Below are 27,299 nucleotides of genomic sequence, written 5' to 3'. Positions count from 1 at the left end.
CTAAACGTAGAGCTGAATTGAATGGATATTAATTGATCAATGGCACGGCACCCAATCCAATTATTTGAAGCAGTATCAGTTCGATATCAGTATGTGTGGATCCCGCAGTGCTTGTTGAGATATCCCTTTCTCTTAAAAATGATCCATGTGAAAACTGCACCACAGTGAATAAAATGTAACTTGGCTCAAACACTGTTAAAAATCTGTTGCAAAGAAATCTTTTTCCAAAAAAACATTGAATCCAGTCACAACCACTGCCATAACTTTTACTACATTATTTTTTATTTTATTTTTTATACAGTGCAACACACATTTCAAAGTGTATTATTGCTGTTAATCTGCTGTGTGAACCTTAGTGTCTGGGAGGCTCCACAAGGGGCTTCTAATTCTGTAGGATGGCGGCCTGTGACGGAGCACTGGAGGAGGAATCTCTTTACAGCAGCCCCCCCCCTGGCCAATGAGCTGGGACGCCACCCTGAAACATGGGCCAGGCCTCCCCAAAATAACCTGCGACTACTGCGCTGACAAATGTTGCTACTTGTGCTGGTGACAAGTTACCGTAGCTACACGGCTCCATATATTCCCGTAAACTCTCCAAGGTGAACTGTGTGGTAAAACCGGGAAGGTTTGGCAGTTGCTCGTGTCCAAGATTTTTCCCAAGTGGCAGCCGCCGGAAGACCGGAATCTCCCTGTTTGAGCACAGGTGCACTCTGAGGATTTACCAGGGGCCGCTGGGGCTTATTCTGAAGGTAAAACACACCACCCCCTGATTTAATTGTTCACAGATTCCTTTTGACTGCCTCATATGCTGTGTATAGCCTCAGAAAACCTCTGACATTGAGCCTCAGTAGGGCTGGAGTCTATTTCTGTGAATGTTAAATTGAATTATCTTAACCTGCCGGTGTTTATCCAGGGGCCCTTTAATCTGCTCACTCAGCACTGTCCCACTTATGATCATTATAGTTTCTGATTTAATAATAATTGTTGTGGCTCATCAGAATCATGATAACAAGGGCCTTGCTTTTTTGTGTTGATTTTCTTCATGTAAACTGACCCCTCGCTATTATTAGATATGACTCGGTGGGCTCGGAGCCTGTTTGCAAAGGATTCATGTACACAACAGCTGCAGCTTCAGGTCCGTTGGAAGGGCATTGCTGCCTCTCTTATTGTGCTGATTTGACTGTCAGTAGCATATGTGTACCCTATCTCATGTCTGGACTCAAGAACTTGCTCACGCCGAGTGTCGAAAAGTTGTGTGGAGTCTAAACGTCATATAAGAGTTGGTGCGAGGTGGAGGGGTCCCATCAGATCTGCTCTCAGTGCATGAAGCTGATACCCTGTCTGGTTAGAGGAAATCTGGAATTAGGTTTAAATAAAAAACTATTAATACCACATATCCCCTGCTTTTAACTTCAGTCTCTGCTCTCATGTTCTATGTTTGCTCTAAATATTGCAGCCGCAGGGAACGAAACACGATCTTTATTTTGTATTTGTTTAATTGACTGAGGTCTGCATCTTTGACATGTCAGTGAACTAAAAGACTGTTTCATTCTATGTACTGCAACCTGCATTCACTTCATTCATTACATTACTGCTCATTAGTATATCTTACTTCCTAATAATTAATCAATTTCCCAGAGTTCAATCAGGTTTTTATTTGCTTGATATTCTAAATGTTTAAAAATTTAGTTTCCTATCAAAGCAGATAACCAGTAACAAGTAACCAGAGAAGTATGTTTCATATTTCCGATGTCGTCAAGTATAAAGTCCGGAGCTGCTCCTTTAAAACATATTTAATAGGGAAAGACTTTAGGGAAGTTCTGAGTTCTGAAACGTAAATACTTAACGAGAGTTAATTTACTCATATTTTGGGAATTTCTTATCGAGGAATATGTATGCAGTTTTCAATTGGGCGAAGTTCTCCTTTAAGAATGTGGATCTTGTGCCTTTATAGAATTTCAGCTTTTCTGTCTATCTAAAAATGTATTATTTGATGATAGATAGCCGGGCACTTTCAGTAATTTTACGGTTATGTACTTTCATTGATTGATCCATAACAGTGAGCATTTACATATTTCAGTTGGTTACATTACCATTGAATTGTAATGCATGGCGTGGTTATAGGCTGTAGTGGGGAAACGGAGAGCATTTTCCTATGAATACTTGTTTTTAATGTAATTTATTGACAATCTTGTGATTATTCCCTCAGCATGCAGGAGAACAACATCGAGCAGCCCCCGTCACTGTCTCAGCTCCTCAGAGAGAACTACCTGGCAGAGGCCCGAGCCCAGCAGCGCCACAGCGAGATGAGCCGCTCAGACGCTTCCTCCTCACGCCTCCAGATCTACGGGTCGCTGAAAGGCAAGGCGGAGGACTCTGGGGCTCACAATGATCCCACATTCACAGACCTGTCAGCCTTCCTCAGCCAGGAGGAGCTGGATAAGAGCGTGAACCTGGCCCGGCAGGCCATCGGACATGAGCCTCGAGAGGAGAGGGCAGAGGTCAGAGCCTCTCTCGCACCATTAACCCAGTCCACAAGCCCCTCAGCCTCTTCCTTTGAACTCACATCTGTTCCCCTGGCCAACCCCTCTCCTGCTCCTTCCGCCGCCCCCTCCATGGTGCCCTTCACCCAGCCGGCCCCTGAACTCAAAGAACTGCAACACACAACATTCACACCAGACAGAAAGGTGCATAAAGCGTCCGCACGGCAGGAAAACATGTCCAGGAACGCAAGGGGCCCCGGTGAGGGGTTCAACGACATTGAAAGGTCGGCGAAGAACGCCCCGTACGGCATGGAGAACCAGTCCAAGAAGGAGTTCCTCAACAAGGCAGCAGACTTCATCGAGGAGCTCTCCTCTCTCTTCAAGGCCAACAGCTCCAAACGGGGACGACAGAGAGGGAGCAAACCCCACCGGAGCAGGAACCAGAACAAGAGCCAGGTGGATGGGGAGGTGTATCCCCTCGGCCCTGACGACAGAGAGCGCTCTTCCATGCCCCTGGAGGTGGAGGCAGAGGTGGTGGTGGAGGAGGAGGAGAGACCAAGCCCCGCTGTAAGCCACCAACCAGAGGCCCAGCTGGACTCTGGGATTGGGCACGTGGAGTTTCAGGACAGCAGGATTACTGAGGAGGAGCAGCAGTGTGATTCTGTTTCCCAGGAGGCACCAGAGGAGGCAGAAAGCTGCATCCTGACAGACACTCCGTACCCCGCGGAGTCTGCGTCTGAGCCTCCTTGTTTCATCCACAAACTGAAAAGCAGGGAGGTTGCAGAGGGCAGCAAGGTCCAGCTGGATTGCATTGTTAGGGGACTCCCTGTGCCTGAAGTCAGGTAAGACAAACCAGTGCTGAGAGTACTTCTTAGTGTGCGGGAAATATAATACAGCAGGACATGAGCCTTAATTTGTCTTATTGGAATACTTTGAATTGCAGAAATGCCAGTGTGCTTTACAAGTACCATTTGAGAACAATTATGTTTGGAGATAATGTTATGAGGGTTTTAGGTTTAGGTGTCATAGCAGGGATTCTAATTGGTACAAATGTATTTCCTTAAGTATTTCCTTTTAATGCTGCTTTCTACTCTTTACTCCACTACATTTATTTGACATTTTTAGCTACTTTACAGAATAAGGATTTTACATACAAGACACAATAAATCTTATAATATAATACATCGACTTAATTGACCAGTGATATATATATATATATATATATATATATATATATATAAAAAGGTGTACTACATGGCAAAAGATTCAAGGAAAATATACAGTTTCAGTAATAGTAATCAGTTGTGTATCTAACAGTTTAACTCTCACAGCAACCATTATTCTGAATTATAGGTACTTTTACTTTTAAAACTTTAAATAACATTTGCTAATAATACTTACATCATTTTAAGTTACAATTTTAATGGTGGAATTTGAAGAAAATTGCCACTCGGATTGAAATGAAGGACCATGCTTCACAAAATATTTCTGCTATCATGATCTGTGTTAAGTTAATGTAATAGGCATTGGTTAAATTAGGTAAAGAAATGAAAGATTTGAACAATTGTTTTGAGATTTAAAATGAAACGTTAGAAGAAACTGATTTGTTAGTCCTACTTCCACAACTTAACTGAGACTTTTAAAAGATTGATTTAAGACATTTAATACCAGTTCAGGCCTTTAATTTTGATTAATTACTTCAATTCCTTTAAGACTTGTTTAAGACCTTGGTATACAAGAGCCCAATATTATTATCTATTATAACTTATATCTACTGGCTGTGCCACCTAGGTCTGGTAATATACAGTAATACATTTCAGTAGACAAGTGGCCAAAATATGTTTTTAGGTTTAGTGTAAATGTTTGTCCACCATTCTGTATAATATCCAAATCAGGATCAAATGTATCATGGTTTATAATCTTTCATGTACAAATATAAGCAACCAAAAATATATATCAGAGTTTTCAACAATCAAATATGCATGTGGGCCTCAACAGTACAGTTTTGGTCAGACTTGAGTGTTTATGAAGTGTTTAAGATGCCATGTCTGTTCCTTGGCCTGAGCTGATACTGAGGAATTACAAAGCCTTTTGAGAATTGTGACCCAAGATGAAGAGTGTTACTTTCTTGGGGGATCCTAACAGAAGTTTGACCTGAGGCGATTGCCAACAGCTGATTCTGAACGGTGTGAGTGTCTGTTTTTATGTCAGGGTTATGTCTGGGACAAATAACATTTAGCTGTCATTCGTTCTTTAGAAGAATACCGTCATATTCCAAGGAAGGGCCATCCTGAATAATGACCATTCACATTCAACCTGGGCCAAAATAGGAGAGGAGTGAACACATCTCATTGCAGTTAGCTGCTTTTGGAAGCAGGGTGAGCAGAGCACATTTTGAGGAAGAACATGGAGGTAATTCACTTTTATTAATGCTTGTCTTGTGGCAGTTTAGTTAGGTATTTGCTAAAACCCTGGCTTCATCACGAGGACAACAAAGCCTTGAATAAAAGTAAAGCTGAGGTCTCAAACTATGGGGGCATGGTCTTGTTGGTCTTCCAACATTGTTGAGCCACTAACATATGTGAGTGTCCGGGGAGAATGTAGCTCTTGGCCATTTTTAGCCCGGCCTGACAGTGCGAGCTGTAGTCGTGTCAGATAATGGATCCTACTGACAGAAGCTGGAAGACTGTGGTAAGATAATTTATACAGTTATTGTTTAACCATATGGTCTGTCCCAGTGTCTTACACTTGACATGTCTGAAGATGTGAGTTCAATTTTAGTGTATTCCAATGAAAAAAAGGTGCTTTCTGTTAACAAAACGCTCTTTTGATCGACTTTGGTGTGATGTTGTTGCTTGTTTCTCCTGCTACTGCGTTAGTAACTATGACTTTACTGAGTGAAAATAGAGTTGTCAGGTTCATATTTCCCATCAGTTTGCAGTGGTGTGCTGTCACCGGTGTGTCAGGGCACAGCATTGTGTGTTCACTGAGTCTATGTTTAGCGCTATGCGTGCTTGTATGCGTATGTGATTGGGTCAGCCAGTCAGAGCTCCCAGGCTCCAGAGGGAATCTCCTCTCCGGTTCTGAAGTCCAGAGGGAAAATAGCTCAGACAGGTGCAGATCACAGATCAGCCACCAACTCTACTACTAATGCTTTCTTTTTAGACCCTTACTCATTAGGAATGACGTAGCTCAGCCGCTGGCAGGACATTGACAGCACAGTGTTATAGCCAAAGTATCGGAAACAGATCTTTACCGTGTTGTCACTGGAAACTACACTTTGATTTCAAATGCAATAAGGAATGAATTCCTCTCCATGCATAGAGAAGCAATGGGGAGCCTAGTTTGTGTTTTGATACTGTGAAAAACAGCTTTTAATGAAATATACAAGGACTGTCAAATGAATAATAGAACTTTCCTTGGATGCTTTTGTCTATCACCAAAGAAACTGTGTGTGTATTTTTGAAACTGACTTGAACAAAAAAAAACTCTGTTTATTGTAGATTTAAAAAAAATGAAATGAAAACAATGATATCTCATGAACGTATATTATGTACATTTTTCAATGCAAGGGCGAAACAAACAATCAAAAAATAGACATCGTAGATAAATCTGTGTTTGCTATCACAACTGTTGGGTTATTTTCTTATTGAAAAGTTGGAATTATTAAATAGGACATATTAACTGTGTCTCACCATGTCTTTTGGCTGAGTAAAAGTAGTTGAGGAATAGTTTCTTGACCCTTGGAGTTTTATTTAGTGCATATTTAGATGAAAATGTGAGTCTGGTGGAAGAACTCGATGTGATTTATGATCGTCTGATGACGTCCTGTCAGAGAGTAACACCTCACCTCATTCCTGCATGTTTATTGGCTGGATTTCATAAAGCACCTCATCTGCTCAAAATAGATTTGCGTAGACGTCGATGCTTCTGCATTATGTTGGAAAGAGAGAATTAAAGGTTTACTATTAATATTTAAAATGAATAAATAGACTTTTGTCAACTTAAATTCCAAAAGAGTGGATGCTACTTGGTAGGAATCATTTCTGTAATTTAATATCAGCCAGGTCGGACTGTAGTCGGGTTTCCTTTAAAGGGGTCATATTATGCTTTTTGGGGCTTTCCCTTTCCTGTAGTGTGTTAAATAAGTTTGTGTGCATGTAAATGGTCTGCAAAGGCTAAAATGTCAAAGTTCCCTCAAGAGGGAGTTTCTCTCCCACCCCTGCCTAAATACCCTTCCATTGTAGTCCTTTGTTTACTTTCGTGAAATAATGACATCACTATGTTACACTCAGGCTTCTTTTGGCTAGCGCTCCAACAGATTGTCTCTAAGCTGTTAACTAATCTGACTGGGCTCTGGTTTCAGACCGAGTTTTCAGACCTGCAGCACAGGTAGTCTGAGAAAAAGAAAGCACTTTTTGAACATTAAAGCATGGAAACACGTCACAGTAGAGGTACTAAATACAAATATGAACCTGTACATTTGCATAATGGGGCCCCTTTAATTGGAAAAAGGCAAAAAGCAACATAAGAAAACACCAGATTTGATGGACACAACACATTCTAGGTGAGCTGTTTTGTGCTCCTTAGATATTGTAACATCAACAGTGTGTTGAAGCACCTCTAAACTGGCACGCTGGCGTTGCTTCTTGTCTTACAGGGAAAGGGATAGGGCTTGGTCATCAAAACATTGTTCTCTTAGCCAGCATAACTCCACAAAGTGGCAGAAAGCCAGAGGCACTTTTAGAGAACTGGCACCACATGAAAGCAGATTCTCAGAAACGGTGTCAGAAGGTTAAGAGGAGGAAAAAGATAACTATGAAGGGGTTTTTCAATTATATAGCAAGGATATCATGAAATATCCTACTATATTCATATTTAAGTCATATAAGAGAACTATAACTTAAGTCATAGACAGGTGACCAATAAAAGTAAAAGAGCTCATTGATATGTTTGGAAAAATGTAAATGTTCCCTTTGTTAAAGCTGCATGGACACTTAATACTTTATTCTTCTGTTTTATTACTTGTTTTTACATTATGTCAGGTTGCCATACTAAAAGGAAAACCATTTTATACAAATTCACACTATCCACAACGTCATGTCCACATGCAATAAGGAACAATATAGTTGTCCCAGTAATTATACACATCCAGCCCTGACAAATAGGAATGGAGTAGTTATAATATCCATTTAATGCAATATCAAAGCCTTTATTTTGAGATTTCTCTGAAAGGTTGACAAAAAAGGGGTTTCTCACCAAAACACATTGCATGTAAACTTCAAGTCTTATTAGTCTTATATTTGCAAAGCTGACTTTTAAAAATACATCAAATAACTCATCTACCTCTATTAATAAGTTCAACGCTTATGCATTATTGACATCCACAAAATCTTTGACACTATACAACTGATGTGCGCTACTTTTTAAGCATCATACCAATTACAACAATGTCCATTATTTGAAAGCCACAATATACCTACGGAGTACACTTCTCAGAGCCTAAATGTATGTATTATCGCTATTGTGGAACATTTTATAGTTTTACATTTTTGGTAATGGTTTAATTGTCCAGCCATTGACTCTCCTATAAAACCCTGCTTGGTAGCGCTACTACAGGTTAAAAGCTCCATAGATAAGTTTACAGCTTTAAGGATTTCCTCCAACATTATTGCATATGGAACTTTCTTTAAGTAATAACATGCTAAGTGTTTCTGAGCATTTTGTGCTTTCTTTTTGAATTGAAGATGGTTCTGTGAGGGCAAGGAGCTGGAGAACTGCCCGGACATCCAGATCATCACAGACGGAGAGCATCACTCTCTGATCATCGCAGAGGCCTTCGAGGAAGATACTGGGCGCTACTCCTGCTTCGCTTCTAACTTCTATGGCACTGACTCCACGTCAGCCGAGATCTACGTCGAAGGTGGTTCTCCTGGTTCTTTTTCATTAAAGCTACTTAAAACCACTTAAAACACTGAGTGACGAAATGTGTTTTCCGTAGGTACCTCCTCTTCGGATTCTGATGGGGAACAGCGATTTGAACATGTAGCACAGTGAGTTTTTATAATTATTACCAACTTTGAGTGTCATCTACCTTATTGTAGCACTAATCGAGACATTTCTGTGATTTCAAAGGCAGCAGAATAAATCTTCTCCATCATCGAGCCAAGCTCTTTCTGCGGAAGAGGAAGACCCTCCATCATCTGACCCTGCAGCAGCCATCGAGGAGCCAGCAGAGCAGATCGTCTCTGCACAAACTAACCAAATAATCCCCGAACCTCTGCTACCAGTGAGGACACCAGCCACCATACTTTCAGTCGTTGAGCCTTTGAATGCATCCGTAACACCTTCAGCACTCCCTGTTCAAGAGGAACCAACATTGGAAGAGCTAATAGTGTCGCAGGTGCAGGTGTTTCCTACTTCATCTCCAGGCGAAACAGGACTTTCAGAAGCCCAGGAGGTGTCTGTTACATCTCCTCCTCCTCCAGTGGAGACGGCTGCAGCAGAAGCTCTATCACTGCTCCAGAACTCAGTGGTCTCCTCTGTGCTGTCCCCTCCATCACAAACACTCCAGCCTGAGGTAGAAGAGCTCAAACACTGCCTTCCTCTATAACAACAATGATCACTTTTGTATATGTATATCAACCTGCCTCTGTGTTTGTCTTTAATCATCAGAGTCAAACCTCTACCTACACCTACCCTCAAGTGTTGAACGGCCAACCTATCATGGCTGCCCCTGTATTCACAAAGGTAGGGATATTTTCAGATGACTGTACACTGCTGCTGTCTGGTATGTGTACATTAATGTAACACTCCCTGTGTTGTCCCTCCAGAGCCTGCAGGACCTCCTTGCGTCAGAAGGCCAGCTGGTGGTGCTAGAGTGCCGTGTGAAAGGGGTGCCGTCACCACGAGTGGACTGGTACAGAGATGGAACATTCATAGAGGACTCTCCTGAACACAGGATCCTGCAGAAAAGTAAGCTCTGCCACACTACTGTCATATTGTGGAAAGTGGTAATGTTTTTTGTATTGGTGAAAAGGACAAAGGAGGTGAGATGTAAAACTACAGTACATAATAATAGATGGAATCATGAATATAGACTAATGAGACAAAACACACAAAATCAAGCCAATAAAACAAGCTGACAATTAGTAAAAGCACTTGTTGTTTCAAAAGGGTGGTTATGTTAGGTGTCTCTGTATGTGTATGAGTGTATATTTAACTCATAAAGAAGAGACAGGCAGGAAAAGGGAAGCCTGAGCAAGTAATAATGATATACAAATTAATTACAACTATAAAAATAACATGTCATTCCTTGTTTCATATTCGTTTTTCTTAATTGTGAATGAATTCAAATGTAAAGACTTCATTGTTTCCTAAATAAGTCAATTGAATACAGATTCTTGCAGTTTAATGTTCTCTAAAACCTTGGTGTTGCTGGGAAGAACATAGTAAATAAATAGTGATGCTTAATTTAACACAATACTATTATGTTTATCGCCTTATTGAGTGTAAGAACTGACTTTCATTGCAAGTAAAAAATAGTTTTTTAAATGTACTCTTTTCTTCCAAGGCCTGATTTTGTAATGTATGGACTAAAGGCGGGGTGATGAGTCCTAAGAGCTCAAATATATGCATAGTACTTTAAAGGAATTTCAAATACTGTAAACTGTATATTGTCATAAAAGTTTTGAAATGTTTCTGTCATAAATACAATTTTTTTATTTCTTAAGGGAAAAAAACGAATGAAAATCAACTTGCATCAATAGTTTATGCTTTCTGATAACTGATAATAACAATTCTCTGAGAAGTGCAGAATATTTATTGCGTTTTCATAACGATAATGGTTTTTGTTTCTGTTCCAGAGCCCAGGTCTCCAGCTGAATCAGGTACACACTAAATCCTCATCAGTCACAAGATGTTGACTGCACTAAAGCAGCTGCCTGTCTGTATATGATGCTGCAGTGTGTACATATTAATCTGCAAGTGTTTATAGTCCTTGGCGAGAGCTCCTGCTCTTCTTCAGTAAACCAGGGCTGCTGTTCTCTGAGTGTGGACCATATAAGGTCGTCTCTCATCCTGAGTGAAAACACTATGGCAGATCACTGCAACTTGCCTTACTGTAGCTGCACACACACTCTCAGTAACCTCACTGCAAGGCATCCGAAACACAAGTCATGTATCTTTCTCTGTTTAAAGTTAATAAGATACCATGCCAATTGATTATGTGATTATTTATTTATTTTTTACTACTTCTAGAGGACATATGCACTCTGGTCATTGCTGAGGTCTTTCCTGAAGATTCAGGGATGTTTACTTGTACAGCAAGCAACAATTATGGAACCGTGTCCAGCGCTGCAGCACTGAGGGTCACAGGTAACACTTAAGGTTTACTTCCAGATTTGATGTATTCTTATAAAAGTGCAATATTGACACCTGTAATTCTCATCAGGCAATCCCAGCAACAGTAACCATGTGAGGCCTTCCAGCAATTCGATGCTGGAGCCAAACCGAAGCCAAGAACCTTCCCCCGCCCCCCCTGTAAACCTTCAACCAAAGGTTAATATGACCACCAGCGTCAAGCCCCACTCCAGCACCATCCGCCTGGACCCTCTCATCTCCAGCAGCGTACGCCTGGACCCGTTGAGCACCAGCACCCTCCGTTTGGACCCCCTTGGATCCAGCATGCTGCGCCCAGACCCCTTCCGCTCCAGTCTCCCCAGCCTGGAGCCCTCCAGCCTCATCAGCAACTTCAACTCTCGCAGCACCAGCACCCCCAACTTAGATCCTATCAACCTCCATCAGAACCATCCTTCACCCAGTGGAGCAGGTGCAGAACCACAGAGCAGCAGACAGGCGCTCTCCTACCTGAAACCCTTCACTTATCCATTCTCTGTTGGGACGGTAGCAGAGCAGGAAGCGCCCACGCCTTCAGTGACACCACCCGACACCAGCGCCACAGTGAAGGTGACCCCTAACCATCAGAATGGGAGCCTCATCGTGCTGCCCCTGCCCGACCCCCCTCCAAACTCCTGCCTGAAGACTCGAACGAAACCCAAACACTCCCGCTCCGGGTCTCGGCGCGTCCACTTCAGACTGCCGGAGGAGGAGGAGCAGAGTGACACGTCCAGCAGTCAGTGTGATGAAGACCCCAACATGTCGCTCAACAGGGAACCTCCACCTGTGCGGGCTAAACCCAAACTGTGAGTAGAGCTGATAAAGAAGCAGATCAGACTTTCAGCCTTGTGCTGAGACTATGAAACCAGGATGTTTCAATATACTGTATAATATTAAATCATGATATCATGCTAATAATACATAGGATACGATCGTGAAAATTATCTAGCAAATTGTCAATGAAACACTCTTATTTGATGTTGTAATAATTAGCCAAAAAAGAGACAAAGCGCACATTAAACAAATGAAAGATGACTTTGATTGGAAGTATTCAAATAATTAATTAACATTCTTTATAGATATAGCAATAATATCATCAAGCAAAGACATTATCCTCCAGGACATTGAGAAAAAGCTTTGACTGAGAGACGACACTCAACATTTTTGCACATCAACAGGTACCGACAGTCTCCAGCTCTGCAGCTCGGATAGATTCCTAACTTTTTTGACTTAAATATAATAATGCAAACAACTTACATTAACAAAACATATTTTAAAAGATTAAGCTCAGCCCAAAATCTGTAAATCCAATGAATTCAGATAAAGCATTTTGCATGCACTGTCAATTCTGAGAGTTTGGGGTGTTTTGCTTAGAAAACATATGTTCTTTGAGACTAGTGGAAATGCAACATCCCAAAAAATGTAGGAGTCTACTAACATGGTCTATTTGCGTTCGTAGATGTATTACATAGTGGATCATTTGCAGTATTAAACAATAGAAAATCCAAACAGTTGTTATTCAAAACTTGATAAATGTTTTCCCTTAATATAGATATTCAACTGACTTTGACTGGAAGTATTAAAATAATTAATTCACATTCTTTATAGATATAGCAATAATACCATTACCATAAATTATTTTGGACACAATAATTGGAAATGGAAAATGCGTTATTGTTAAAGCCTTTCTGTCAGAATGGTCTAGAGCAGTCATGGTATAGTTATAGTATGATTAGTTATCCATATTGGGTCCACAGTTTGTCAGTATCAAAGTAGATCAGCTGGGCTGTGTTGAAGTTGGGGGGGGGGTCCTGCTCCTCCTCTGGCTCATCTCACCGCTGTAATCAGATGCAACTCATACATGAACACAGGCGGACTTCAAATGTGGACCTTTCAGCTTTCAAAAACTAGGGATGGCGTTTTCTATTTGTAAGTGTACTTTTATGCGTTTATGTTTATCTAATATATCAGATAATGCTGTAAACAAAATCTTGAAGGGTTTGATTAGCTGCTATGTACCCGTTATGCTTAAAATACAAAGATAAATATGACAATTTATTTAGCGTAAGCTTAATTTGCAGTAATCCTAATAACTAAAATAATTACCAGTTAAGTATGAAAGCTGGAAATGCGTAGAGCTTGTTTTGCAGGCTACTTGTTTGTAGTCCATACATGGGCAGAGTGTTCTTCGTGCTGACTCTGGCTCAGTCCTGCTGGGTTTATAGCGTGGACTTAATTTATGAGAGCAGTGTACTGAGCCGCTCTGATTCTCACCATGTATAGTGTCGTTTTTTGGCTGTTCTTTAAATGTAGTTTTGCTTTGATCAACAGGGACCCGACCCAGCTGCGGATTCTGCACAACCAGGTCCTCATGGAGCAGCAGCAGGACCCTGAACCTCAAACACCCCCCCACCCTCTGTCCCAACCTCTGTCCCAACCAAAACCTCAGCCTCAGCCCCAGGCCCAACTTCAGCCACCATCTCTGCCCCAGCCTCAGTCTCACCCCCTACCCCAGACTCTGTCCCAACCAAAGCCTCACCCTCAGCCCCAGCCGCAACCACAACATCAGTCTCAGCTTCAGTTCCATCCCCAGCCTCAGTCTCCCCCACACCCCCAGACTCAGTCTCTGCCCCAGCCTCAGTCTCTGCCCCAGCACCAGTCTCAGTCTCTGCCTCAGCACCAGCCCCAGTCTCTGCACCAGCCCCAGCCTCAGTCTCTGCCCCAGCACCAGTCTCTGCCCCAGCACCAGTCTCAGTCTCTGCCTCAGCACCAGCCCCAGCCTCAGTCTCTGCCCCAGCCTCAGTCTCTGCCCCAGCACCAGCCTCAGTCTCTGCCCCAGCACCAGTCTCAGTCTCTGCCTCAGCACCAGCCTCAGTCTCTGCCCCAGCACCAGCCCCAGCCTCAGTCTCTGCCCCAGCACCAGCCCCAGCCTCAGTCTCTGCCCCAGCACCAGCCCCAGCCTCAGTCTCTGCCCCAGCACCAGCCCCAGCCTCAGTCTCTGCCCCAGCACCAGCCCCAGTCTCCCCCACACCCCCAGCCTCAGTCTCACCCCCAGGCTCAGCTCATGACCTCCTCCCTGGTGACCTCCCCTCCACCTGCCCCACAGCTGAAAACAGCTCCACCCGTCAGCATAGCTCATGTAACCCAGATGAACACCATCCATGCCTCCCACCTCAACCTGACCCCTGCAGCTCTCGCCAAAACTCCCCCTACACCGCAGTTTTTCTCTGCTTTTGCACCAAAGTTTAGCGCAGCCTTAACAGATCTGTCCTCGGTCACTTCTCCTGCTCCCTTCCTGAGAAGCACCCACGCCTCCCTCATGAACCTCACCCCCACCTCTCACTCCTTCAGCTACGCCCGGCCTAAAGAGTTCATAGCAGCCCAGAGCTTCTCCCCGGTCAGGAGTCCTTCCCCGACAGAATCTCCGGTCCCTCTTCTCCAGGAACTGGCCGCTGAGCTCAACTCCTCCTCCGCCAGCTCCCCCACCCTCCCGCCTTTCTCCCCCCCATCCGGGACCTTCACCACCAGGGTGCTCAAGTCTCCCACCAGCCCTCAGTCTCTCGTGTCCTCACCCACACCTCTGTCGCCGCCCTACCTGAGCAGCATGTACGCCATGCGAACCCAGTCGCCCCTCCAGGCCTCCTCTCCCACCTCCAGCAGCTCCACCTCCACCTCCAGCCCCATTCAGAACCCTGTGGCGTTCCTGAGCTCCGTCCTGCCCTCCCTGACCCCGACTCAGCCCACCAACTCTATGGGCCTGCCCAGGGGAGCTCCCATGGGGTACGCCCTCCCCTCTCTGACCAACGCTCATCAGATTAGTGAACTGTCCAATCTTCTAAAACCTTTTTTCCCTTCTGTCTCCTCAGGCTAAAAAAGAGCATGCAAAAGGCACGCATCCCGTCATATGAAGACATTCGGGAAAGCAGAGAGAATATCCTCCAGGACATTGAGAAAAAGCTTCGACTTAGAGACGAAACTCAACATTTTGCACATCAACAGGTAACAAGCAGTCTCCAGCTCTGCAGCTCGGATAGATTCTAACTTTTTGACTTGTAGAGACGTAGTTGGTCATACATATATTAATACAATCAATTTACATACACAACAAATATTTGACAAGATTAAGCTCAGCCCAAAATCTGCAAATCCAATTTATTCAGATAAAACATTTTTGCATGCACTGTCAATTCTGAGAACTTGGGATGTTTTGCTCACAGAGCATATTTTCTTTGAGACTAGTGGAAATGAAACATCCCCAAAAAATGTCTATTTGCGTATGTAGATTTCTCCACAAGTAAGCATTACATAGTGGATCATTTGCATATTTAAACAGTACAAAATGAAAACACTTGATAGGTGTTTTCCCCTTAATGTAGGTAATCAACTGTGAAAGTTTCATGGTGATATTTATCAAATTAATATTTATTTCTTTTACACCTGAGTTATGTAAAATGTAGGGAATTTTACAACGTGAGGGTTTTGTTTATACATTCAACTTGTAATACACTAAATGGTTTTCATAAATTAATATAACTATTCAATCTGGAGTTTCTCCTTAAAGGGGTCCTATTGTGCTTTTTGAACATTAAAGCATGTAAACAGTAGAGGCACAAAATACAAATATGATCCTGAAAATAAACATAATAGGGCCCCTTTAGATACATATAAAGTGGACTTCAACATCCATTACATCCCTGCTCAGATAAAACTGAGTCTACTGTGTCTATTGATCATCATGTTTGTTGACACGTATATATGTATGTTGTCACATTTTAACTAACCAACTGTTGCAATCAATTTATTTGATCCTTTAAAGGATAAATGTTACTGTATATTAACCACAACTGTGCTGCATTCTCATTTGTCTCCAGGTTTATTCTCATGTATTCATGTTGAAATGAATACATACGTGTCAGATGACAAAAGCATTGACTCTGAGGCAGTGAGGGACTTGATTTTATTCAGCATCAGCCATCATTCCCTCCCCAGTCATTCCTTGTTATGTGTCTATGTAGCTTAACAAATCACGCACGCTCTTAACAATTAGTGTGTGTGTGTGTGTTATTGATGTTTGTTGTAGAGTGTGTGTGTGTGTGTGTGTCTCAGTTGGTGTTCATCATCCATCCCTATCCCTCTCATAGAAGCTGAGTAATGAGGGGAAAACAGCGAGCAGACCCCTTGGACCAAACATTCCTGCTACTGCCTTTACCTATGATGAGGTACAAGGACCCCCGTCCCAAGCACGGCTTTGCTCCAGGCTGTATGGGTTAATAAAATGTGTCAGAACAAGATTACGACACTCTACTCTAAATACCACGGATAATAAATATCTAATCTCGCATTCAAGCCTCTGCACTAATATAACCTGCACGAATAATCTCGTAAAAATAATTGTAGGGTTAGAATGCATTAAGCTAATGAAATGTCAGTTATCTTGCGTGTAGTGGAGTTATCTCCAGTTTCACTAAACCATTTCACATTTCCCCCACTGAAGCTTGCAGCCTCTTTTTTCTGTTTGCGTTTCAGATTTGACCAAAATACCAAAATGGAAATCTTTCTTCTTCGCAACACAAAAAAGTATTTTTACAAACTGTCACACTTTTTGTTTACTTCCTTAATAAGCTGTATATTCATACTATAATTCTGTTAATTTTTAATAATTAGTTTGCAAACTGGATATGGATTGCTAATATACACTGAACAAAAATATAAATGCATCTGGGGGGGTCCGAAAACCAGTCAGTATCTGGTGTGACCACCATTTGCCTCACGCAGTGCAACACATCTCCTTCGCATAGAGTTGATCAGGTTGTTGATTGTGGCCTGTGGAATGTTGGTCCACTCCTCTTCAATAGCTGTGCGAAGTTGCTGGATATTGGCAGGAACTGGAACACGCTGTTGTATACGCCGATCCAGAGCATCCCAAACATGCTCAATGGGTGACATGTCCGGTGAGTATGCTGGCCATGCAAGAACTGGGATGTTTTCAGCCTCCAGGAATTGTGTACAGATCCTTGCAACATGGGGCCGTGCATTATCATGCTGCAACATGAGGTGATGGTCGTGGATGAATGGCACAACAATGGGCCTCAGGATCTCGTCACGGTATCTCTGTGCATTCACAATGCCATCAATAAAATGCACCTGTGTTCGTCGTCCATAACATATGCCTGCCCATACCATAACCCCACCACCACCATGGGCCACTCGATTCACAACATTGACATCAGAAAACCGCTCACCCACACGACGCCACACACGCTGTCTGCCATCTGCCCTGAACAGTGAAAACCGGGATTCATCCGTGAAGAGAACACCTCTCCAATAGGGCTGAACGATTAATCGATTTTAAATCGAAATCCCGATTTTAAATGATGCGATTATCAAATCGCAAAGCCTGCGATTTTTTGTTTTTACAATTTTTTTGTATTTTTTAAACAATTTAAAACAATTTTTTTTTATTGTGTGTCAGTCATCCACACCAATCGGAAGTGCTGTGCTCCACATGTACCAGCCATTGTTAATCAATCAGAAGTAGCCCATGATAGAAGGTGATAGACAGATTGATCCAATCACCTGCCAAGTGCTTTTGAAAGTGCCTGCCCTTTCCAAATGGCTTCCAATGGAGCTTTCCTAGATGGTTTGGGGAAACAAACCATTTGAATCAGGTTAGTAATGCTCCATCACATGTTTCTATTACAGGGTGAATCTTAAACTGAAGCTTGACTTTAAAGCAACCCAACGGAAGTTTCATGTAACTTTAGTTTTTTCACTCGTAGCTCGGGCTGCGGGGGTGCTAGAGACGGGAGCACGTTGATACGACCTTCCTAGCCGGAGTTATGCAATAGTATGAAGCTGCAGCGTCGGAGGCTGAACTCTCAGGACCGCACTCCCACGACCCTAGTTGTTTTGCGTATTATGTTGTGTACTTACCATAGACTGTATATATAAAGTAACATATTATATCTTATATTATTAATATATGTATATAAATAATTCTGATAAAATGTTATTCCAGCGTCAATAAATGAGTGTTAAACCCAGTGTGTTTAGTGTACAACATCACATGTCATTTCACGGTTTTCAAAACGTTAGCCACATGCTAATGCTAACCGGAAATGAAGAATCTTCAGAATAAAAGTGTTAAATTAATAGTTAGTGAACTTTCGGGTTTTTCAGAATAAAACTGCTTTAAATTAAAACCCTGTATTTAATTTAAATTACGTCATATCAACATTGAAACATTGAGGTTTGGGAGGGAGGAAGGAAGATTAGGATTAGGTAAAAAGGTAAAAAGGTAGGGAGTGGTTAGGGTTAGGATGGGGGGAAGGGAAGGGTTAGATTGCGCACTGCATTGAAGGGCTTCAGGCGTTCATGTGAACGTGCTCCGTCACGTGCCACCGTGACGTGCTCCGTCGGACCTGTGTGTGCGGTTCTACAAGTGCAGTCCTGTAACTGCTGTCTCCGACGCTGCAGCTTCATGCTACTCGAGTTATGGCCATATTTTACAATAAACTTCCGTTGGGTCGCTTAAAAACAAATATCGCAATTCGAATCGTAATTGCAATATTTGTCAGAAAAATCGCAATTAGATTTTTTCCCAAAATCGTGCAGCCCTACTCTCCAACGTGCCAGACGCCATCGAATGTGAGCATTTGCCCACTCAAGTCGGTTACGACAACGAACCGGAGTCAGGTCGAGACCCCGATGAGGACGACGAGCATGCAGATGAGCTTCCCTGAGACGGTTTCTGACAGTTTGTGCAGAAATTCTTTGGTTATGCAAACCGATTGTTGCAGCAGCTGTCCGAGTGGCTGGTCTCAGACGATCTTGGAGGTGAACATGCTGGATGTGGAGGTCCTGGGCTGGTGTGGTTACACGTGGTCTGCGGTTGTGAGGCCGGTTGGATGTACTGCCAAATTCTCTGAAACGCATTTGGAGACGGCTTATGGTAGAGAAATGAACATTCAATTCACGGGCAACAGCTCTGGTGGACATTCCTGCTGTCAGCATGCCAATTGCACGCTCCCTCAAAACTTGCGACATCTGTGGCATTGTGCTGTGTGATAAAACTGAACATTTTTAGAGTGGCCTTTTATTGTGGCCAGCCTAAGGCTGCAGCCACACGAGGACAAAAACGACCATTCGGCCACACGAGGACGACCGCATATGGCACTAAACGACTGAGGAAACGATAACGGGTCCCAAGGTAGATAGAACGGCATACGCAACGCTCTGGGGGGTCAAACAGCTCCGTGTGTGCGCCCTATACGATCATTTTCTGATAATGATTGCGCAATAGCCCCGCCTCTCCCCACCTCTGCTGCTCACCTCCGCGTACCCCGCGCCATTGCTGATGTGTTTCGCCACCAACAACAACAACAATGGCGGATCGCAGAGTTGCTATCGTGCTCCGGACGCTACTGACCATGCTACAGTTCTTTGTGCAACATCTACAGCAGACTTACACATCCGGGGGGATCTTACTCGCTGCTTTTGTGGATATATACTGCAGCTTCAGCGATCATTTTCTGATAATGATTGCGCAATAGCCCCGCCTCTCCCCACCTCTGCTGCTCACCTCCGCGTACCCCGCGCCATTGCTGATGTGTTTCGCCACCAACAACAACAACAATGGCGGATCGCAGAGTTGCTATCGTGCTCCGGACGCTACTGACCATGCTACAGTTCTTTGTGCAACATCTACAGCAGACTTACACATCCGGGGGGATCTTACTCGCTGCTTTTGTGGATATGTACTGCAGCTTCAGCGATCATTTTCTGATACTGCTGCTCACCCCCGCGTCAAAGTAAACTGCACACTGAATTCAGATTATGTATCTTTCTCTCGATATGGACATAAACGCGAGTGAAGTCTAATCTGACAGGACGGAGACACCTCTCAAACTACCTAAACTAGTTATAAATATGTTTATTTTTACTGTCGGCCGGGTCACTCATTACTGGATCAGCTGCTGCATGAGACAGACACTGACGCTGTCCAAAGAGAGGGTGGAAAAAGAGAGGCTCCATGTATTTTTATTATTATATTATATAGAGTCGTTATTCATTTGTTTTAAAGCTCAATAAATAACAAAGAAGACCTTTGACCGGCACTTTTATAATTTTGTCGGTAGGTTTAAACTTTAATACACGTTGACTGGCGAAAAACTCTGCCCGGTTCCCTCGGCCCCCACCGCGGAGAATAAACAGAAGGGCAACCATGACAACCATGCTTCTTCGCTGCTTTTGTGGAGGAAGTTACAGCGCCACGTACAGGCTCCTGCATATGTACTGCAGCTTCTCCAGCGGTTGGAGCTAAACGGAGCGGTCTCGTGTGGGCAGACACTATCCGGATAACTATTGCGTGTGGACGGAAGCTTGTTTGCGATTGCGTTTGCGTTAATCCTATGCGTTTAGCCGTTTTCGTCCTCGTGTGGCCGGGGTCTAAGGCACACCTGTGTAATAATCATGCTGTCTAATCAGCATCTTGATATGCCACACCTGTGAGGTGGGATGGATTATCTCGGCAAAGGAGAAGTGCTCACTATCACAGATTTGTTCAGATTTGTGAACAATATTTGAGAGAAATTGTTATTTTGTGTATATAGAAAATGTTTTAGATCTTTGAGTTCAGCTCATGAAAAATGGGAGCAAAAACAAAAGTATTGCATTTATATTTTTGTTCAGTGTAAATTGCAACTCATCATTACAATACCTTATTAATTGGTTAACACATCGTATTAAATCATGTATAAACAATATTTAGATATATAATTTTTTGTATCAAAAAGTTAATATAGTATATAACTTTATTGTTATTATTTTAAAATATATAAATTTTATATATAATATTAAATGATTGTACTTGTAATTGTTTATTTCTTGCATCAGCTATGATATACGTATATCATTTCTAAAATAATGATTTCATATTACACAAACCAAAATAACCCAAATTACAGCATTACTAATAATTAGTAAACATTATTCATCATCATAACATTGTTAACAGTAAATTCATTATGAACTACATACATTTAATACCAAATGAAATAAAGCCTTTCATTAAGTAAATACTGTCTTTACATTTCACACACTTTTCACAGGTTCATCTTCTCTGTTCACTGTTTTACCTTCAGCCCTATTTTATGGTTGGATGAGCAACATGTTTTGACCAACCAGGAATGATGCCGTCAGGCAGATGCAACTGCATGATTCTCATCATCTTGTGGTTTAAAGTCACAATCTGTACCTCTCTGTTTGAATTGCAGATTGTTACTTTAACGGTTGCTAAATGATCAAAGATGCACGTTGTCTCATGTTCCTGATTGTTGCATTCCTTTCAGAAGCATTTGTGTCTTATCCCAGTTAGTCAATCGTCTATCTAGTGCAACGTGACTTTTTTGTTGTTATTTTTTCTTTTCCAAGGAGTACAAAGTGTCCAATTTTGAGCAGAGACTTATGAGCGAGATTGAATTCCGTTTGGAGCGGACGCCGGTGGAGGAATCGGACGATGAGGTGCAACACGATGACGTCCCTACAGGGAGATGCATCGCGCCCATATTAGACAGAAAACTGAAGAACTACAGGGCCATGGAGGGCGTGCCCGTCACTTTCTCATGTAAAGTAGTGGGAATCCCTTTTCCAAAGGTGAGAGGTCAACCGTATGCAACATGATCTGTCACGCTCATCCTTATCATTTTATCATCCACATCCTCTGTGTCTCAAAAGGTGTACTGGTTCAAGGATGGCAAGCAGGTGTTAAGGAAGAACGTCCATTACAAGAAAATAAGGGAGAGGGACGGGACCTGTGCTCTTCACATAGAGACCACCACCCAAGACGACGATGGCAACTACACCATCATGGCATCTAATCCTCAGGTGATACTTCACACTTCCTGTTTATGTTCTCAACAGTTTCCCTCCAGCTGCACTTCCTGATGTTTGATATTTAATGACCAACAGGGACGGATCAGCTGCTCGGGTCATTTGATTGTCCAATCGGGACCTCCCCGAAACCGAATGACACCTATTAGCTCTCAGAGGTGAGCAGTGTGCAGTGTGAGACGCAGAGGTAAGAAGACTTGCAGCATGAGGAACCAGCCAAGTTCTGATCTTACTTCCTGATAATAATCCTATTTAATGATCAATACAAACGTGTTAGCATACGCCACAATTAAGTCTATACTGGATACATGTCTAAGCTGGTTTTTGGCCCCATAACTGTGTTGGCAGGAAGTAAATGGCTTTAAAAAAAATTAAAAATGCCATAAAATGTACCTAAACCATAGCAAATAGATGTAGCCATTAATAATTATTAAAAAAACAACAACATACATGTATAGTTCTGTTTTTAGTTTGCGTCTTCATTTAGTTACTTTCCCTATTTATTTACTCTTATTACATTTTCTTTCTTTAATATTAATTATAACATGTAGTGACACATGTTTTCATTTACTAATTTATTTGAGATATTTATGTTTATTTCAGTATTTTGCCCCCTATTTATATTCTTCAAACTTATCTATTTCTGTTTTATTTTGCCATGTATTTCTTCTTCTTCATAATACAAATGAGGGTGCTGTCATTCAAAGTGTGACCTGGGGTCATTTTATCTCCTATGGGTTGTTGGAGGCATGCATGGATGTACTATACTTTGGTTCCGTCCTCCATACATCACATGCTGCTCACCTTTCACAGGGTGCGAGCCCGCATACAGGAAGTTGAGAGTGAGCAAACCCAGGAGCGCTTTTTCCAGCCTCACTTCCTCCAGGCTCCGGGGGACATGCTGGCTCACGAGGGCAGACTATGTAGGCTAGACTGTAAGGTAGGCAGCAGGTCCTTAATGTAATACAAAAGTATTTCATGTTTGCCTCACCTTCCTTTAACATTTCGATGTGCTCCAGGTGAGCGGCCTCCCTAACCCAGAGCTGATGTGGTTGGTCAACGGGAGGCCAATCTATCCGGATCTTCTGCACAAGATGCTGGTGCGGGAGAATGGCGTCCACTCTCTGGTCATTGATCCTCTGACGCAGAATGATGCTGGGACATACACGTGCATTGCAAGCAACAAAGCAGGGCAGAGCTCCTTTAGTCTGGAGCTAAAAGTTATAGGTAAGGGCTGGAAACAGTCAAAGAAAATGAACAAATTACTCATCATAAGCAAATCAGTTATTTTGACTGTGATGTGGCTTGTTTGTAAGTTCCAGTAATACAATGAATGTCCGCTGTAGAGAAAGAGATGAAGCACTCGCCCGAGTTTGTGGAGAAGCTGCAGAACATGGGTATTCCTGAAGGGACTCCAGTCAGGCTGGAGTGTCGGGTGGTTGGTATGCCCCCTCCACTCATCTTCTGGAAGAAAGACAATGAGACCATTCCTAGAACTAAGGACAGGATCAGGTGAGTAGGAGTAAAAGGCTTTGTGTCGGTATCATGTACTAAAGGCACACGTATGAATGTTATGAAGTGGGGTTGTATGAGGTGCTTATCCGTAGTCGGTGTATTACCTACAGTAGATGGTGGCAATTAGAAAATTAAAGTACCGGTTTGGAAATAAAGCAATGTACTGCATTCGACGAGGGCAGTTGCAAAACCCATTTTAGTCAATGCTTTATTTAGAATAATTGATCTTCTGTACCTTCCTGTCAGACAGCCCTCTCCAACAGGGAACTGAAATGTTATCTATGCTTTCTTCAAGCCACCAGACTTAACATATAGAGTGATTTTACCTTGCAGAACACTGAGATATGTTTTGATGCTGCTCCAATCCACAGCAGTACATTGCTAAGCTAGTTGCTAAACTAGCTTATCCTGTCTGTTTCTCTAAGCTTGGGGCTAGAAGACATGCCAGCTACTGTACCTTTTTAAAACCCCATGCCTAAAAATATATTTAATAGTTTCAAAGATCTTTATTGGAATTGGAATGAATTCTCCATGATCTGTTTATTTCAGCATGACACAGGATGCAACAGGATATGTGTGTCTCCTCATCCAGCCAACAACTAAAGAGGATGCCGGCTGGTACACAGTATCAGCAAAAAACGAGGCTGGAATTTCCTCCTGTACCTGCAGGCTTGATATCTATGGTGAATATCTTTTATAGCTGTAAAACTATCAGCTTTAATAAGAATGTTGCCAAATTTTGTAGTTTGTCACTCGAAGTAGTAATACTAGCTATCTGCTGCGCCTCCAGCACAGTGGCATCAGAGCATCCCTGCATCCATGAAAAAAGCTCCGCGCACAGGCAGCTGCTACGCAGCTCTGACGGGACAGGGGCTCGACATCAAGTCAGCTTTCCCCACGTCAGACAACAACCCCTTCCTGTTCTCCAGCTCCCCTCGTGAGGCCATGCTGGAGAGCGAGGAGCTGTGAACCTGCAGCATGGTGAACCTCAGGGCATGTGCTGAGGCCTCCCTGAGTTTAAACCAGTAGAGCAAATTGTCATGTGCTTTGTGTGATGCTTTTGAAGAAGAAGAAGAGGAAGAATCAACTTATTGTCATTACGCAGTACAGGTACTATGTAACAAAACGGTTTCTCTGCATTTGACCCATCCTAATGTTAGGAGCAGTGGGCTGCCATTATGTACGGCGTCCGGGGAGCAGTGTAGGGAACGGTGCCTTGCTCAGGGACACCTCGGTAGCACTTTGTCTTTCCGGGACTTGAACTGGTGACCTTCCAGTTGCCAAGCCAAGTCCCTAAGGACTTCGCCAACACCGCCCCAATTGATACACTCATGAAAGAATGGCAAAGAAAGATTGTGTTAAAGCGATCAGCACTGATAGTGGGTTTGTCACCATTCCTATTTACTCAAGTCGAGTGTTTCGCATACAGAAAAAAAAAGTTTTGCAAAGTCTTAGCTCATGAGCCATCAGTGGAATAGTGTTCTATGACGTTTGTTTTCTACATCATATTAGCTATAGTAGCAAGGGAGTTGTTTTAACATCAGTTCTTAAATGTCCTATTGAAACCCCCCTTATTTTTATTGCGAATAAGATACCTGTACTGGTAGTAATAGTTTATTTTAAAATGAATATAAAAAATAGGTTAGAGTATAGCAATGAACATTTTAATGTATAGTGTCATTTAGTGCACTTTCTTTAAATGGCTCCAGCAAGGTGGGATTCTTTCTACATAAGCCTAAATAAGTTGTTGACGTTCATCACTAGTTGATATTTTTGCACCATTTTTCATGTGCATGCATGCCAATGGCTGATGAAGATGTCATACTGTATCCCTTAAAAACACTGTCTGCTCACGGTCATAATAATACAAATATGGTGATTTCATTCTTCTTTTACTGACAACGTTGTATCTACATTTGTATCTACATTTGTATCTACAGTTCCAAATGTATTACCTGAGGAATGAGACATAGGAGACTTAAAAGCTATTTGTTTTTTGATAAAATTGTTGGCTTTGCTTTAACTCCAACATTTTTAAATGAATCTTAGAGAAGTTATAATTTAACTTTGATACAAAAAAATAAATTAAACATGTTTGAAACATTGAAGAAAAGTTGTAAAGCACATACTCAACTGATGTAAAGTTGCACATTGTAAAATAGTTTTGTCCTTCTCAGAATAAAGTTATATTTATTCAAATGAGTGTTTTCTTTGCTATAACATGTGGTTATAATATAAATAACCTGCAGTCATGTTTTCAAAATGTTCAGCGAATGATGAAGTGTTTCATTGCATCCTTCCTTTTTCTAGAATCAAATAAGGAAGAGAGATTTCAAATGTTTTTGAAGTTTGCTCTAAAATATACATTTCTACTGTCACCACTAAGAGCATTTATTGATTTGATAAAGCCCAGACATAGCACATATACTCATGTGTTGTCTTTCAATACATTTGGAAAGGAATATAACTTATGTATTTAATACAAATTTGCACTTTTTACACCACTACATTATTTAACAGCTTTAGTAAGTAAAATACATAGATTAATATTACAATATATAATCAACAAATGCATTATCATTCATTCAATATATTAGATGTATTAATCCCTTGGTGAAATGTAGAGTGTGTAGTAAAGATTAGCTTCTACAATTACAATATTATAACACAAAAACAGCATTTCATTTTTTACAATATTATAAAACATATAATACTGAAAGGTTTTTTTCTGCAGAATTAACACTTTTTGCACACTGGGTATATTTAGTTGCTAATACTTTAGGATTGAAATAAATATTTATATACAGGACCTTACCTTGTAACACAGTATTTCTATACTGTGGTATTACTTCTTTTTTTCTGAAGTAAAGGATCTGAGTACTCACTTTGTTGTAATGAGAGCCCTATTAGCCTGAACCGAAGCCAAATGCAAAACAAATAGGAAAACTCAGAAGCCAATTAAGCATTGCTAATCAGACCAATTAGAGGGGAAGAGAGTTCAAATAGGCATAAAATTACATTCACCTTCCGTGACCTAATTATACCCGGAGCCTCATCCGACCAGCTGCCAGGCTTACTTGTCAACTGGCTGCTGTGTGTGTGGCTGGGTAGTACATATCTGAGGCTTTACATGAGATGGCTTTTGTTTTTTTTAAAATCCAAAGTTTGGGATTTCATTTCCTTGAAATCTTTTATTATTCAGAGCACACTTAGACAGAAAATTGCCATGATGTTTAAAATTTGTTTTTACATTTTCTAATTGCGCAACTTGAACTGCAGTCTGGACACATTAATAACAGTATTGTTTTAAGTTTCTTACAAAACCGGCAATTAAGTCCACACAGTGGAAATCAATAGAAGTGGCCCCCTATTTTTCTCAATGCTTCTTAATTATAAGCTTATCCACACTGCTCTTTTACATTAATCCTGTAATGATAATGAGATGTATCAAGTCAAAGCAACACATGCAGAGAAAATCCTTTTTTACACTTTCTCCCGTACTGAAACATACGCTTTGTGCCCTAATCTCCATTTCTCCATAAGGAGAGCTGGATTTACCAGGGTCCATGTTTCTGTCAGAGCAGACGGTTCACTCCTCAGTTGTGACATATGGCTTTTGACAGAGAGCATGTCTCAGACAAGCCAATCATGTGAGGGGTTGCACACAAAAAATAGGGTGGAAGACACGGAAGGGCCGGGCCACGTCTGAGACGAGGCCCTCAGACAAGACAAGCAGCAGCTGGCAAACTACATCAATCTGTAATCAATGAACCAACTGGTAGATGGGATTATATGCCTAATTGCACAGCTAACCAGTCCATCCCAAAATGAGCAGACAGCATCAGCTTGTGTCCATGACCCAGTACCAGAGACGGGCATTATTCTCGGCCTCCGATAGCGATTAATCATTCATAACCTGCCTCTACAGCCAAGCTTTGGACTGTCAGGGCCAGGAGCTCACAAAGGCTGACGCAACAACAGATAAGACCCTCCAGCACGGATACAGAGTCTAAA

At 42.0% G+C, this 27,299-nt stretch overlaps 1 protein-coding gene across 1 annotated transcript; it reads left to right on the top strand.

Annotated features, from left to right (window-relative positions):
- Positions 1-492: 492 nt before the first annotated feature.
- Positions 493-25,484, top strand: mypn (myopalladin). The gene is made up of 23 exons (XM_034225823.1): positions 493-749; positions 2,210-3,325; positions 8,231-8,406; positions 8,485-8,536; positions 8,619-9,063; positions 9,159-9,233; positions 9,317-9,458; positions 10,349-10,372; positions 10,743-10,859; positions 10,936-11,686; positions 13,212-13,489; positions 13,636-13,724; positions 13,900-14,660; positions 14,747-14,879; positions 16,022-16,099; positions 21,312-21,533; positions 21,615-21,764; positions 21,849-21,928; positions 22,584-22,710; positions 22,790-22,997; positions 23,117-23,282; positions 23,835-23,968; positions 24,076-25,484. Exons 2-23 carry the CDS (start codon positions 2,211-2,213, stop codon positions 24,252-24,254), a joined length of 5,502 nt encoding a protein of 1,833 aa, XP_034081714.1. The 5' UTR covers positions 493-749; position 2,210; the 3' UTR covers positions 24,255-25,484.
- Positions 25,485-27,299: the final 1,815 nt, after the last annotated feature.

Source organism: Gymnodraco acuticeps, unplaced genomic scaffold, assembly GCF_902827175.1.
Source record: "Gymnodraco acuticeps unplaced genomic scaffold, fGymAcu1.1, whole genome shotgun sequence".
In the NCBI taxonomy this organism is placed as follows: domain Eukaryota; kingdom Metazoa; phylum Chordata; class Actinopteri; order Perciformes; family Bathydraconidae; genus Gymnodraco; species Gymnodraco acuticeps.
The sequence above is the reverse complement of the archived record's forward strand: the minus strand, read 5'-3'. Positions and strand labels throughout refer to the sequence as shown.